Source organism: Chrysoperla carnea, chromosome 5, assembly GCF_905475395.1.
Source record: "Chrysoperla carnea chromosome 5, inChrCarn1.1, whole genome shotgun sequence".
In the NCBI taxonomy this organism is placed as follows: Eukaryota; Metazoa; Arthropoda; class Insecta; order Neuroptera; family Chrysopidae; genus Chrysoperla; species Chrysoperla carnea.
The window spans coordinates 34,760,339-34,775,831 of record NC_058341.1 but is presented as its reverse complement, the minus strand read 5'-3'; the positions used below and the strand labels follow the sequence as shown (position 1 = coordinate 34,775,831).

The following is a 15,493-nucleotide window of genomic DNA, read 5'->3' as shown; positions in this document are numbered from 1 at the left end:
TATAAATGATTTTGTTTGAAAGAGAAAATTAATGAAATGAAAATTTTATCATTGAAAATTTTCTCTAAGTATAGATAAATATTGAAAGCATTGGGCCCCTATTATTAGATTTCTATAAATTATTTGGATTACTTTGAAGAAAGTATTTCTAACAATGCCTTCATCTGAACACTTATACCTACATTAATAAATTAATGTTAATGTTATTTGGTTTATCAATTTTGTATTTATTTTAATTCCCGACTTCCTAAACGACGACATTTATTAACACGCTTTTATTAGCTATTTATTCATGTGCCTATGAAACGGAATCTTTGAACGTGATTTTCACCCACTTCTAAACAAGGAATTCAATCGAAACTATTATCCAGATCAGGATCTTCAGGATTCACAATTTTTTCCATTTTCCAAAAACTTAAAAACACGTCTTTGTAGCTGGCTGAAATAAAAAGTAGAAAATAAATAATAGTTTAAAAAACTAAAGAAACACGCTTTTGTAACTAGCTGAACTAAAAAGAAGCAAATAATTTCTTGAAGTCCAAAAAAGTTTTTTTTTACGGGGTACTATTTTGTACCCCGACGAAGGCGAGGCTTATGTTTTGACCGGTATGTCTGTATGCTCATGCGTTCCACATAACTTCTAAAATTACTTATCATAATTTGATAAATGTTTCTACCAAAGAGTCTTGATCGTCCGCTGGCTATAGACTATGTGAAGTCACACAAAATTGAATATGGTGCCCTCTAACAAGACATAATGCCATGAATTAATTTAATTTTAATTTAATGATACGGAAGTGTTTTCGGTTGGACACGGAAAAACTAGCTAAACTAACTATAAGGTTACATTATGACTATATTTGAATGATAGCTTAAGCTTTTTAAATTAATACAATTCTGTGCCTGTGGAAATTTAGTAGGCAAATACAAAATATTTTTATCAAAAATTTATTCTTTATTATGCAATTTTACAATAAATTAGTCAAAAAAATAAATAGGTATAGGTATATCAAACAAATTTTTCAAGTATCCAAATGAATTCAAAAAGTATCAAATGCAATGAAAATTCTATTTAAGTACATTAAAAATATTTTATGATAAAAATATGAAAACTAAAAAACAAACATGAAAAACCTTTTTACATAATGAAATTATTATATTATGAATATTTTAGTAGAGTACCTCTAAGTACCTTTTCAAATACACATATGTGTGTTTGTATATATTAGATCGTAAGCCAATAACGAAGCGAGATTTTCGTGATTATGTTGCTTTGCGTTTTTGAGGATTGGTAACGAAATTTTAAAAAAAGTTGGTGAAAGTTTACAAGTGTCGAAAGGCTTAAGAAATTATATTTTTTTTTACAATTTTGTACTTATTTTTCTATCTTTTTGATAGTTGCAAACTGCCTGGCATTTTTTCCCGCATACCTGTTGTTAAGAATTTTCTTTTAACAAAACGACAGACAAAAAATTCGTTGAATTATATGAAAATTTCTAAACTCAATTTCTATAAATTCGGCACTAGTGTCATGATTTCATCAAATATTTGGAACGAAGTACCTTTAGATGGTTTGCCATGGTGATATTACTGGTGAGCTAACGCGGCTTGCTATGTTCAGCTTAGAAATCGTCATATAACCGAGGTATGCTGAGATATACTGTCTGTGTGTCAAGTTAACAAAATTACTGAAAATTTCTCTTCGTTATGGGCTCACAGTCTTTATGTTTATATGTTTATATAATTTTATAAAATAGTGGTAAATAAATTGCAACATACAAATAGGTCAAAATATATTTAGATTCACATTATATTTCATTTAAAAATAAACTCGAAAAAACTATTTTGTTTAGAAAATGAGTTTTTAAATCATTTACTAAGAGCTATGTTGCAAACATTAATACGCTTTTTCGTCCGATATTTCATTTATTCATTTGTTATATATTTTGTTATATATTTCATATTTTTTTCCAATGTGCTTGAATTGTCCAATTTCTTTTTGAAACGAAAATTATGGACAAAAGTCTTAAAAGTCAGCCTTACTCTGTTGAAGCAAAAACTTGTATAGCTAAAGTAGTAGTTTACGGTCAGGGTGACCTTGACTTCATAATCACTGCACATTGTAAAAGAAAAACTTATAAAATTATAAATTTGTTCCTCATAAAAAAGCCCCCATCTTTTGTTCGCAATATTTTCGAGAACTCAATTCAACAGTTGAATTTGAACTTCTATCTATGCTTGTGTGGAAATAAATTTTTTGCATTGAAATTTTAATAATTGAAAGGGGTATAGAAAATTTTTCAATTACAAAGTTAGTCTGTATAAAAAAGAAAATGTATTTCTGTTGAATACGTTTTTCGAAATCCTACTTGACTTCGTATGTATAAATGTTATTTATTCAACTGAATTAAAAATCTTTTGGACGTTCTTTAAGCTAAATTTCACTTCAATTTTAACTTTCATGACTTAAGCCATCTATCATCCAAATGCGATATTTCGATATTATTAAGAAAATCTTGCCAGGCGTAAGATACAATGCGCGAAAAACGCCGAATATAATTGAGCTACTTTGTACTTTTATTATTCACCGGACGCAAAATTAAATCTTGAATTTCATAATTTAAATGATTATGCATATTTATTAATATTTAAAACCCGCCAAGCATTAAATTTCCGCGTAAAAAAATTTAATTTAATTCATGATTTTAATCGATTGACAATTCTTTAATGTAATTATTATGTACATTTATTGTAGTGTTTAGTTGAGTTCACTGTAGTTTTGTTAATAATAAAATAATAGTATAAAATTAATCAAAGGAAAAAATTATCCCTGACAAAAAAAATGTGACAAGAGAGCAGATAGATATTAATGTGAGTAGATAGATATTAAAAATAGTGACGTCGTTCATAGGCAAAATTTGTTTATTGTCAAGTTTTGTATATCAATCAATATGTTCATATTTTCATTAATTTTGATTTTTGATTTTGTAGAAGGTTGGAATCGACCAACGAAGCGACCGAAGCGTAATAGCGACTAATTTTATAGCACGAGTGTATAGAAATTGTTAGATCATGTGATATTGTGCTCTTGTGCAACAGTCATCTTGGTATTTTTCGATATCGTTTTTTTTTTTTTTTTTGTATTTCATTCGTATATTTGTACAATATTAGACATAAAAACGAAAGATTCCTCCGCACTTTCGAAAAGTAGTAGCAAATATTCTAGTGTATCGCCTGTCCTTGTCTCGCCTTTCTCGAATTTGCTAAAAAGCGGGTTTCTGTACGATTTCATGCTATTACAGGTTAGTATCATCTCCATATTATCGTGATATCATGTACAATTCAAAAGTTTTTGTATAAAGCACAGACAGCTATTGCAGCAACTAATGCCACTTCACTGTTAGCCAAAACCATGGCATACTTGTGAAGTAAGACGAGAGTGTAGCCCAGAGCGCTTCACTTTGGTGAGTATACTTTGGCGAGTATACTCGACGAGGATAATCCGCAAGAGTGTGGATGGCGGGCAAGTATTTTTTTATGAGGAAGTACTCGGTTATCCTTAAAAATAGGGCTGTGTAGTTTGATGCTATACATTTCATAATTGAAAGCATTTATTTTTCAGTTATTATCACTGAGTTGTCATCATAGTGAACACCAGAATAATGAATATTGAAGAATAACTTCGGAGTGGCAATCACGGACTTGGATACAGTGTTAGTTTCACTTGAAATTCAATATCATTACATAATTGTCTTCTGTTGGAAGATCCTATTCTGTATAATATCCCTGTTTCACTCTGTATAGTAACCAAATATAATTTGACACCACTAGTAGTAAGCTATCAATTGCCTCCAGTGTTATCTTCTGATATATTACATACAATTAAGTACATATGTGCTACAAAATATAGTTTATTATTTATTATGTTTCTGTCCACATTAATACTCAATTTATTACTAACAAGTGAAAATAAACAATTGACTAAGCTAATTGTTGAAATACTCTATTTGGATAGTGTTGAATATTAGCGCTTGCATTATTTTCAATAAATTATAAAAGTATAAAAAACCAGCACATTTTGTTTTGGTTTTCAAATTTCGAAAGTATTTCATTCTCTTTCAAGCTCCCTAGTAAAAACTACCTACCAAATTTCAATACTCTATCTTTTATAGCTTTAGGAAAAATGAACACACAACTTTTCATTCATTTGCGCGCTCCATCTGAAGAAATCAACGACATTTACGGAAAAATGTTTCAAATAAAAGTATTAACAGGAAAAATTGCACCCACTAGTCATACTTGAGAATGTGTTATTACTACTATCAAACTTTGCGTTTATTAATAATAATTTGATGACTAAACATAAAAGCTATTGCTTTGGTAATTTTTATTGAACAGGCGTTACATTTTCTATTAGTGTTTCACGAGACATGAGGTTAGGACAGGTTTTGGTATCACATGGGCCTCGGCCGAGGTAGAATGTTATGTATATTATTTTATGAATAAAAAGTCTGATTATTAAAGCTCTTATTATTTTATTTAAAAAAAAATTTACTTTTTGTTTTGTTTCGGTCGAGGCGAAGTTTTGGGATAATCAACCTAGCCTTGGTTTTAACATTAATATACTTTACCTCGCCCCGGTTAATACCGGGGATTACAATTTTGAGCTACGTCGCACCATGTGCTTTGTAACTATTAAGCGAGGCGAGGTGGGGTTACCTCGTATCAGTGATAAAACACTGAATCAAAATCAAAACCATCGAGAAGAGAGTAATTTTACTTTTAAAGGTATCTACAATACTAAAATAGAGAAAAGTTAAAATTAGTCGAAAAGTGAGCTTTTACAGACCGACTGAATTAATTAGTGTCCCGTTTTATGGATACGGAATACTAAAGAAAAATATTACTAGAATAATATAGAAACAAATATATACGAAAAAATTATTTGTTCAGCAAAGTAAACATTTATAAGCGGTGAATATAAACACTCATACATTGAACGTGTTTTTGAATATCTTGTGTTGTAACATTATGAATATTATGCAGGACATTCAAAAATTACCTAGCATTCTAAAAATGATGAAACTTTTTTCCCAAATGTAGCGTTAACTAACGCAAGTCGAAAAAAGCAACTTCCAGTTATCATCTGTACAATGATTTCATGAAAATGAACTAATACTTTTTTCATAGTTTTCGAAGTTATTTCAAAAATTAAGCACACTTTTTTTTAACGATTGTAAAAAATTAACTTTTTGTATGTAAAGTCTGGATCTGTAATAAAAACTGATGGTTTTCATTTAAGTTGATTCCTATCCCAGCCCAGGGAATTAGGGAGGTTCGACTTTTATTTCATGAGTCAGACCGGCTAAGTTGCCGAACTAGTAAAGGCTTCATCACCTTTACCTGTTCGGCTACACATACGTAGGTTGCGGGCTCGAATCCATACAGTGAGGCGATATATGTATATATAAAATGATGCGGGTGGCCTCTGTTATAGACGTATATGTCTGAAAATCGGAGGTTAAACCGCATTATTATTAGATAGATTTGAAAAAAAGATTGGACATATTTCGTTTTTCAAAACAAAATGCCTTTCTGGAGCTCTTGGACAGTTTTATACTTTTTAAATACAGGTAATCATTTAAATTATTGTTTTTAGATGTAATAATTTAAACATTTATGTATATTCAAAGCTTTTAAATTTTATTTTAAACATGTGCATTATTTATAATATATGCCCAACATTAATATAATTTCATCTTTATTCTTTTTATAACTGTAACACATTTAAAAAACAGATTTAAATAGAATTTACTAATTAGAATTAGTGGAGCCATTAATATTTTAAATAAAAGAATTAATTATCGAAAGAAATGAAAAAACCCGACTGCGTTAAATAAAATTTGAAAAGACCGAAACAAGCCCGGTAGTTTACATAGCTACTTTAACAGTCGAGGACCATTTTTGGAAAGATTTGAGTTGGTCCAGAATTGAGATGGGCCCGACTTTTAAAGTAGCTATGTAAACTACTAGGCTTGTTTCTTTCTTTTCAGATTTTATTTAACGCAGTTGGGTTTTTTATTTCTTTAATGCATTTGTATTATTTTAGACTTTTTAGTAACTTGGCATTAAAAAAAACTTCTTATTATACTATATTAAAACTTTACGCACCAAAAACTTTCGATTTTTCTTTTCAAACAAGTATCTTAATACACTTGAGTTTTTAAAACGAATATAGCGGTACCTTAACTGTCGAAAGCCATCGAGTCGTTTGGAAGATACGAGGTAATAAAGAAATTAATAGACTAATAGACAAATATTCATACATATACATATACCCTCCTTGACAGTCGGGTAAACATACTGTTAATAGGAAACATATTAAATAGGATGGTCGTCTATATCGGAGTCCTTCCTACTTTTGGGTTGATTATCTACCCAAATGTTAAATAATCGTCTCTCAAATATTCAATTTTGTTTTATTTTTAGCTTAGAAATACTTTGTTGTTGACTGTTGACTTAAAATTCTTAAAAGAATAAAATGCTAATAGCCATGTAAGTTGTTGTTTTTAAAGCGGATTGTTGTTTAAAATCGTTTTCAAAAATGCAGAACTTATATATAAAAGAAACAATCCTCTATGTATACATTAAATAGGTACAATATAAGACTAGTATTCTGAAAATAATAGAAAAATATGCACATAACGAAAATTTTTGTAGTGAATTTTTTTCAAAATTACCCACGTTTTTATCGCATGTCATACTATAATAACTTGCGATAAAATCCATTTCCAAATCCAAATTTGGTTTCGCGTTTAAAACATTAAACCGTTAACATGTTTTAATTTATATATAATAAAAATTATACTTAATTAATTTTTAAAAACTCCATTGTTTTCAGAAATACAATATTTTTAATAATATTAATACTTTCTTTATCTTTGATCTCCGATGAGGAGTGTTATTAAAGCCATTGAATGTCATGTATACGCCTGTAACATTCTAGATGCTCTTCGAGGTCTTCGTTCATAATCTATTTATTCGTTTTCATGAAATATCGTTATTTTTTTACTAATGTTTGGAAAAGAAGATGTTTTGCTAGTGTGGAGTGAAAATAAATTCATATCTATAATAGTCAAAAAGTGGATTCCATTATTTTGAGCGAAAGTTTTGTCTTACAACAATGAGTAACGATGATGTGGTATTAGGCCGGTATGTAGCCCCAAAATGGCATTGGTTCCAATTGAAATACCAAACTCGTTAATTAATTTATACCCTGCATCGATGAAATGTATATCAAGGTATAGTAATTTTAGTCCCAAGTTTAGAAATATTGATGATACGTACAAAATTTTGGTATAAGCATTCATAAAATCAACTTTTCAGTGCATTTCCATTTATCTATGTGTCTATCTGGCCTTTATCAGGATAGCTCTAAAAGCTAAAGATAACTGGCCAAGCTATTTTTATGTTCAAGACGTAAAAATTGAGTTTGTTCGTAAATGAGAAACTTAGGTCAATTGGATACTGATACAGATGTCGTAGCACAGTTTAAGAAGTTAATTACTCATTTCATTCATACTTTATGAATTAATTGTAATATTAGTTTAAAAAAGACATACTTCTGATTTAATAGTCAACCCAATATGTGTGTACATTACCCACAATTTATTGATTAGATTAAATTAGATGAAAATTTTCTTGTACTTACTTTAAACTCTCTCTATTATGTTTAACTTCTGATAACTCAAAACTAATTTTTTTGAAAGAAAAACATACATTTTGAACAAAATATACAAATTGACAGATTGTGAAATATTTTTGCATATTCTTAAAATTCATGGCAAGCTGAATCGATTAATAAGTTTCCTAGGAAACCTACATATTGGATTTTGGGGTCGTTTTTATTTGTGGCACTTTTTTTGGTTTTACCTTCCAACCAGCAAACAAATCATAACGTGCGATAAAGAACATAGTTCCAATTTGATAGTTTCTTATAAAAACTCGAACATTGAACATTTACTGTTACCAATTATAATCATAACTGATCTTCAAGATCAGATGCTAATCAAAAGTGGTTATGAGATTAAGAAATTCGATGTGAGCAACTTTAGCTAGAAACATTTTTCTGTATGTGACTTACCGTAGAAGAAAGACCTCTCTTCTGTGCCATATTGTGCATCAATTCCAGTTTGTTTATAGTCAAATACTATTTTCAGTAAACTATACTGTATGGTATTTTAGTATGTTTTATATTACGAATATACAACACATTATTCATACAATAAATACTTCTTATGCTACATACTTATATAGCTCTGAAGCTGCTCAGCAATGCTCTTTATAATATGGGGTTTACAATACATTTTATAACGATACATCTGCATTGCGGTGGACATGAAAACAGAGCAATATTCATATTATAATGGTCAATACACTAAATCCTTTTGCTTTGTGTATTACTGTAGGGAATAAAGCATTTGGCCAAGGAATAGACGCCTCTTGAGTATATTTTCATGAGAGCCGGTGGAAAATGTTTGCTTGAGTGTACTTAACAAAACGTATTTATGATTTACCTCCATAGGGTGGGACAGAAGTACCCTACAGCATGGCACCTTAGTTTCTTTACTTTAAATTTAAAGAAACTATTGTATTTTATATTATGAACAATTCCCAGCTTTTTTGATTCTTTAAATATTTATCTAGCAACACCGTTTTCGAAATATTTAACTTAATATCTATATCTTAATTTTTTAACTTTATCCCATGTTTTCGATATATAAGCATTTGAAAAATAAACGTCTTTTCTCCAAAATATAAAGTCATTTGGTTTTCAAATCAAATTAGTGACCAAAATCACAAAATAATCTTTATTTTCATCGAATTTTCGACAAAAATGTGTAGGTACTTTATTGTTTAAACGCTTATATATCGAAAATATCGAAAACAGTTTAGGGAAAATATCTTATTGCTTTCAAATTAAACTTTTGAACAAAACCACAAAATAAACTTTATTTTCCACAATAACGAGTTTTCGGCGAAAATCCGCAAGTTGTTTTTGCTTATATTTCGAAATCGGTGAGGCTAGATAAAAAGTCAAGAATCAAAAAATGCTGGGAATTGTTCATAATATAAAATACAATAGTTTGTCTTCCAAATGTTAAGTAAAAGAGAATGAGGTGTTCCGAAGTAGGGTACTTCTGCCTCACCCTATGGGAGTAAATAGAAAAAGCAGAAGTTCGTATGTATATATATAATGTACTACCGAGGAGTCAATTCCTCAGTTAGACGGTTTTTTCGGTTTTATTTCCTCGATTATATCTTCCATATCTATAAAATATAGTTGTCTAGTGGAGCCATCAAGATACAAGAGCTGCTTTCTATATAAAATAAAATCGGTCATGTATAAAACTTAATCTATCTATTTATCAAAGAATTGTTATTGTCAATTGATAATGCTGTCCTTTCTAAATGTTGTTGTACAAAATAGATTACAAAAGAAGACGATTCTGTTTGCATGCGAGTTTAAGAAAATATAACTAACTATAGAGTGATCAGATAAGAGCTAAACATTTTTAAATTTTAAATAAAAACTGTAAAATTAATCAATATGATTTTTTTGGTTTATTTAAGACATTGATTGGGCGTTTTCATTCAAAGTTATTTCCTGCAAATTCCCACCTCTGAGCATAAAAATGTCAATTCTAGAACAACACGGCATGAATAATGTTCGTTTTGAGATTTTTAGTGGTTTTACTTAATTAGAGTAAAATGTTTGCTTAACCTAACCCCAAAGGACAAAGGTTAATGGATCATATAGTATGACCTCGATGACGATTAATTAAATAAATTTTGATGGTGGAAGCGCAGATAACATTCCATAATATTAATAAATCACAGTTAAAAAAATTATAAAACACAAATAGAAAATAAATAATAGTTTAAAAGAAACTTTTAAAAAATGCTTTTGTTACTAGCTGAACTGTAATAAACAAAAATTTGATTTAGAATAAAATCATTTTATCGAAAAAAAGCGTGGAATGCTTTTTAAGATATTTTATAACTTTACTTTTATCAATTTCTGTCAATAAAATATTTACAATAATTGAAATCTACCACCTTTTTATTTTTTTCTTATTCACTCTACTTTTTTTTTTGAACCTATTTTCTACTTTTGGTTCAGTTAGATACAAAAGCTTGTTTTTTTTAAGTGGTTTTACTATAATTTATTTTCTTTTCCATCTGGATAGTCAATGGGGACTTATTGATTAAAAGGATAAAAAAATAAAAAAAATTAATTTAAAACTTAAAAATTGTTTAATTCTTTGATTATAACTATTTAATATAACTGTTAATCATTTCATCAATAAATAAGTACCATTGTTTATTAAATAGATCCATTGCTCGAGATTTTTGACTCTTACTCATAGCGCTATACAAAATCGAATTAATACCTAATTGTTTTAAAACACGAATATCATCACTATAACTTGTGAATGCCATAAATGCTTCATAGAAATCATAACTTAATCCATTTGCACCCCATAAATTTGGAACATCATTTGTAATAACAACTGGATAATCTCTGGCAAACAATTCAACAGCTGGATGATTTCTCAAATCTTTAACTAAATTAAAAATTTGATTTGAAATTGGATTCACTTCAATTGCAATTTTATTTTTTTGTATGAAATCCATTAAAATTGGATGTTTTGTTATTCCATAACCGTGACCAATACGCTTTGCTCCCAACAGAACAGCATCGAATAAATTTAAATCTGTCATACCATTCCAGTTGGTTTCTCCAGCTTGAAAGTAAAAATTAACGTATTTTAATTGTGATAATTTATCAGCAAATTCTAGGAGATCCACACCAAGATCTTCCTGACCAACTAAATCAAAACCAGACATAAAATCTGGGTTATATTTATGTAAACTTTTAACTGTCTTCAAATATTGATCAAAAGTTGATCCATTCACGAAACGATTAGGCGCATAAATAAATTTTACACTGAAATCGGGATTTTTACTTTGAAATAGTTTTGCTACAGTTTGATAAATTCCAACAATTTCTAATTCACTATACAATTTACCATCTAGCTCATATGTTTCTGGTAATGTTCCAGAAAATTCTAGATGTAAAATTTTATCATTTATACATTCCTCAAACACTTGATATAAATATTTCTCTAAAAGAGGTCGATAACCTAAAAATCCATTTAATGTTGCACAAATTGATTGGAAATTTTTCCACACAGCATTTACATCCAAATTTTTCAATTTATTCACAATTAATGTAAAACTTGATTCGATTTTTGCGTTTAGCCATAGTATATCGTTATAATCCCATGTCAACCGTAAATCGTTTAATAAATCCCAATGACCACATTCTACAGTTGAGTTTGGTGGATTTATTGCAAATTTAAACCGAATTGCCTTGGAATAATTTGTAAAACAAATAAATAAGTTATCCATATACGTTAAATCCATTAAAAATGCAGTTGAAACCATTCCTATAATGTGACTGCGTAAAAGAGCACCTTTTGGCATCCGTTTAATAATTTGAAACACTTCGGATTTTTCAATAAATGGTTTTGCTTTTAAAAAAATACTTGATGGTAAAAATGATACAGGATGGATTAATCCACGATGTAACTCGCCGTGCTTTGCTTTCATTAACAAATTGTTAACAATTGTCTCTTTTTCGTTTAATTTTAATTTGTTTCCCAAATGCATTAGTTGATCGGCCTCTGTTAGTTTATCGCGCGATTTTAAATAAGTAACATTATGTCCAACATCGAGTGAGGCAACAATTGAGTGGAAAAAATACAATAATTGTAATAAAATAACTTGTTTTGCCATTGTGGCATGTGAACTAAAAAATTTCATTTTTAGGAATGATAAATTTTTGAACTAAACATAGTGATAAGTGGTATAGTAATTCAATGGGAAAGCTACATAGTTTGAATATATATTTGAAATAAGAAACTACAGCTAATAAATTATTTATTTTGAAACCTATATATTGAATGCCTTAACCAGGACCGGTGTGTTTTGCAACATAAATTGGTGTTCAACTGGTATATCATTTGATAATAGATTTAGATATCAGATGGAAAATTTAGATATCAGATAGATAGAAAAGTAAAAACCACCGCTTTATAGACTCCGCCTCTCTTGATGTCACTTATCCCCCTTCCATAACACTTGAAGGGATTGTTTTACGTAGCCAAAAGATTATTCATTGAGTTTATCATTGAGAAAAGATGGCCATGTGTTGTTTGAGATTTAGTATTTTAAATTTTTATAGAATTCTTTAATTTATGGTTCAAAATGATGATTATAGATGGCAGATCATTCTTCATTTATTCTCCCAGATAAATTAAAAATTTCTGGAAAAATTTAAAATAGTAAACGTCTGATTAAATTTAATTTAAAAAAAATATATCTTTATAAATTATAGTTCATGTATTATTCTGATGTATGAGCTATATTGCTGTACAGTTGCATTAAAAACCATTTGCTAGTTTTACCGTAAAAGAGTAACAAACAAAAAAACAATCAAACATCCTTACTTTCACATTTAGAATATAAAAGGATAGGGATTTACCGATTTAAAAAAATAAAATGGCACAAAAGTAATCACAATTTTCAACTAAGTTTATCACAATTTAACCTTTGAATATGTTGTAATCCGTGTAATCATTACGATGAATAAAGCAGAGATTACTGTTTACGCGTGAAAGGTAACATACGTATGAAACCAGTTTCAGATTATTTAGAAAACATATCCCACATATCACTCTTCTGGCATTTCTTTGGTTTCATTTTGAAGATCATGTTGATTAATCATAGTAGTATCTTGCGAAATTATTTATTAAAAGCAAAGTTACGTAAATCAAATAAACAAGAATAATTTTTTTCAAACCGATCCTGTTTATGTCTTTTTATAGGTAAAATGTAGTACCTAGAGGGCTTTGAATAGAAGAAATTAACCTTGGAGTTTGTGGATAGATATTTTCATTTACTGGACAGAATTTGTATTGAAACAAGGATATTTTATGTTTTTCTAATAATCTAAAAATAAGAGTCTAGTCTCTGGTTGTCTTTTTATACTGAAAATTGCATATTGTTTTGGTGTTGAATTGCATTTTGGTGGAATAAGTTACTATAACATATTTCTGTTTAAAATATAATGCAAAATTTTGAAGTGCTAACTTTTCAAATACGCAATGCGATGTACCTTGAATCTAACGACATAATGTACTATGGATATATACTGATATGCATCATGCACTTACTATTAAAATTAATTATTTTGTATTTTAAAGGTTTCCAAGTATAAGAAAGCAGAGAATAAGTGAGTGAAAGAAATCTCATTCACCATTAAAAATACCAGTTGAAGCTATTGCTGAAAGCTCAGAGTAGTGCCTGCCTGAAAGAGAAACTTTGCAGGATTTTCAATGTTTTAATGACATATATTTTATGATGATACAATCGATGGGGGTGATTCTTGGTACATTATGTACATATACTCTTGTACCATAGTTTACACATTATGTATCGTGGTTCACAAGCTTTTTCGATGTTTGTTTGACATTTTTTTTTTTCATTGCGAAATTTTATAATGAAAAAGTCTTATTTTAGGTAATACACCTTCCCCTATTAAGTAAGAGTTTGCTAGCAATTAAAAAATGTTTTTATAGTTGCCTATCCGGTAAATCATTTTAGTGTGTTAATCATAAATTTATCGACTTTTGTTAAAATTTCAATTAAATTTTGTTTGAAATGTAATAAATTTACATTGAAGGATTTTTAAAAGTATGGTCCGCTGAACTTTAGTTATTTTGTTAAGGTAGCTTGGTCGTTGTGTGTCATATTAGCAATTGTAAATAAAACTCCATTTATGAAATAAAAGTTGAGATCCTAAAGGAATACTTTCGAAGTAGTAGTACATCTTTAAGGCAACTAGCAAAACAGTAAAACTTTGTTTGAATCTGTTTCTTCACATGGTCGAGATCATATTTTCACATGTAAGTTTGTACCTATGTCATTGCATTGAGATACTGTCTAAAAACATCGTTTCACCAAGTAAATTGCTAATCTTGTGCCGAGTCACTAAAGTAAACCAAGATGATATGGTAGATTATTAACTTTTTGCCAGGGTTTAAAATATTCGGCTCATGCATGTGTAGCAGAAACAGATTGTACTCCATTGCCGTATATGAAAGTATTACAAGCATTACTAAAATACATAATTTCTGTTCGGGCAGCAAGAGGTTAAATTTTTCCAGCTCAAGATACATGAAGAGCTATAAAAATCCGTACACAGTAACGGTAATTTGTAGAATATTACACAAATATTTGGTATTTTCAACTTGAACGGTTTGACAATTTTCCCATGTCAATTAATATTTATTTTTTTCGAGCAGTGTAATAAATCTTTTAATCGGGTAGTTAATAGATTTTGAAACTAGAGTTGACCTCCACGAACAATCATATTGTTTTAGAATGAGTCCTACGACGACAAACTAAAATTCATTTTATTATATTATGATTCATATCAGTATGAATCTGTAGGTAACTCTGAACAGGCATTCTACATCAATAAATCTTTGCAACCTTCATATTATTTTGATAAAAACAGTTTCATAATTTTAAAGTAATGAAAATACTATTTTTCAAATTATTTTTTGTACAGCTACTAATTTTTTAATGTTAATTTATTTAGACATTTTGTCAATTAGGAAATATTATTTAAAATTAAAATATCTAGGAAATAAATAAACTTAAAATTACTTTATTTATTCGTCTATTTAACTATTTTGTTTCATACATTCTTTTAAAGAGGATTATAAGTGTAAGTGGTTTTCAAAGCTACTACATTCGGACAATTCTCTACGGAATATTTGCTATAAAATTTTATGAAGAAAAGTCACAGAAGGTTTGGATGAAAACGCTCCAGTTTCATTGATTTTTCATCTAATCTAATAATATTAATATTAAAACTTTTATAATAAGAAAGTTAAGGTTTTAACTATAATTTAAATAGGTTTTTTTTAATTTTCATCGATTAGGAGGAATTTATAGAAACATATCATCCATCTACCGTTTTCCTATAAGACCAATGTTAAATAGTCGGGAACACCCCTCCATAAAATTTTTTGAAATGGTTTAGGCTAAGTCCAACTTCACAGAAAAAAAACTCAAGCCTTTATCCAAAATTTCTCTTACGCTCGTACTGCCGTAACAAAAATATTCTTGTCAAATTTAAAATACATCTGTGGATACTTTTACCGTGTAATAAGTATTATGAATCATGATTTTATAAGATATTTGGTTAAAATAAAATTATTAAAAATAACTAAGAAATTAATTTTATTTTTGAACATTGATTATTAATATCCAACGAGTAAAAGTGAATTCCTAATGACGGATGTTAAAAAGTCTTAAGAACACCTATCATTTGGATCTCTGTTGTCGTTATTGTTAA

At 28.8% G+C, this 15,493-nt stretch overlaps 1 protein-coding gene across 1 annotated transcript; it reads right to left on the bottom strand.

Annotated features, from left to right (window-relative positions):
- Window positions 1-10,335: 10,335 nt before the first annotated feature.
- On the bottom strand, window positions 10,336-11,927 carry LOC123301134 (adenosine deaminase 2-like). Its single transcript, XM_044883868.1, has one exon. It carries the CDS (start codon window positions 11,887-11,889, stop codon window positions 10,336-10,338), a length of 1,554 nt encoding a protein of 517 aa, XP_044739803.1. The 5' UTR covers window positions 11,890-11,927.
- Window positions 11,928-15,493: the final 3,566 nt, after the last annotated feature.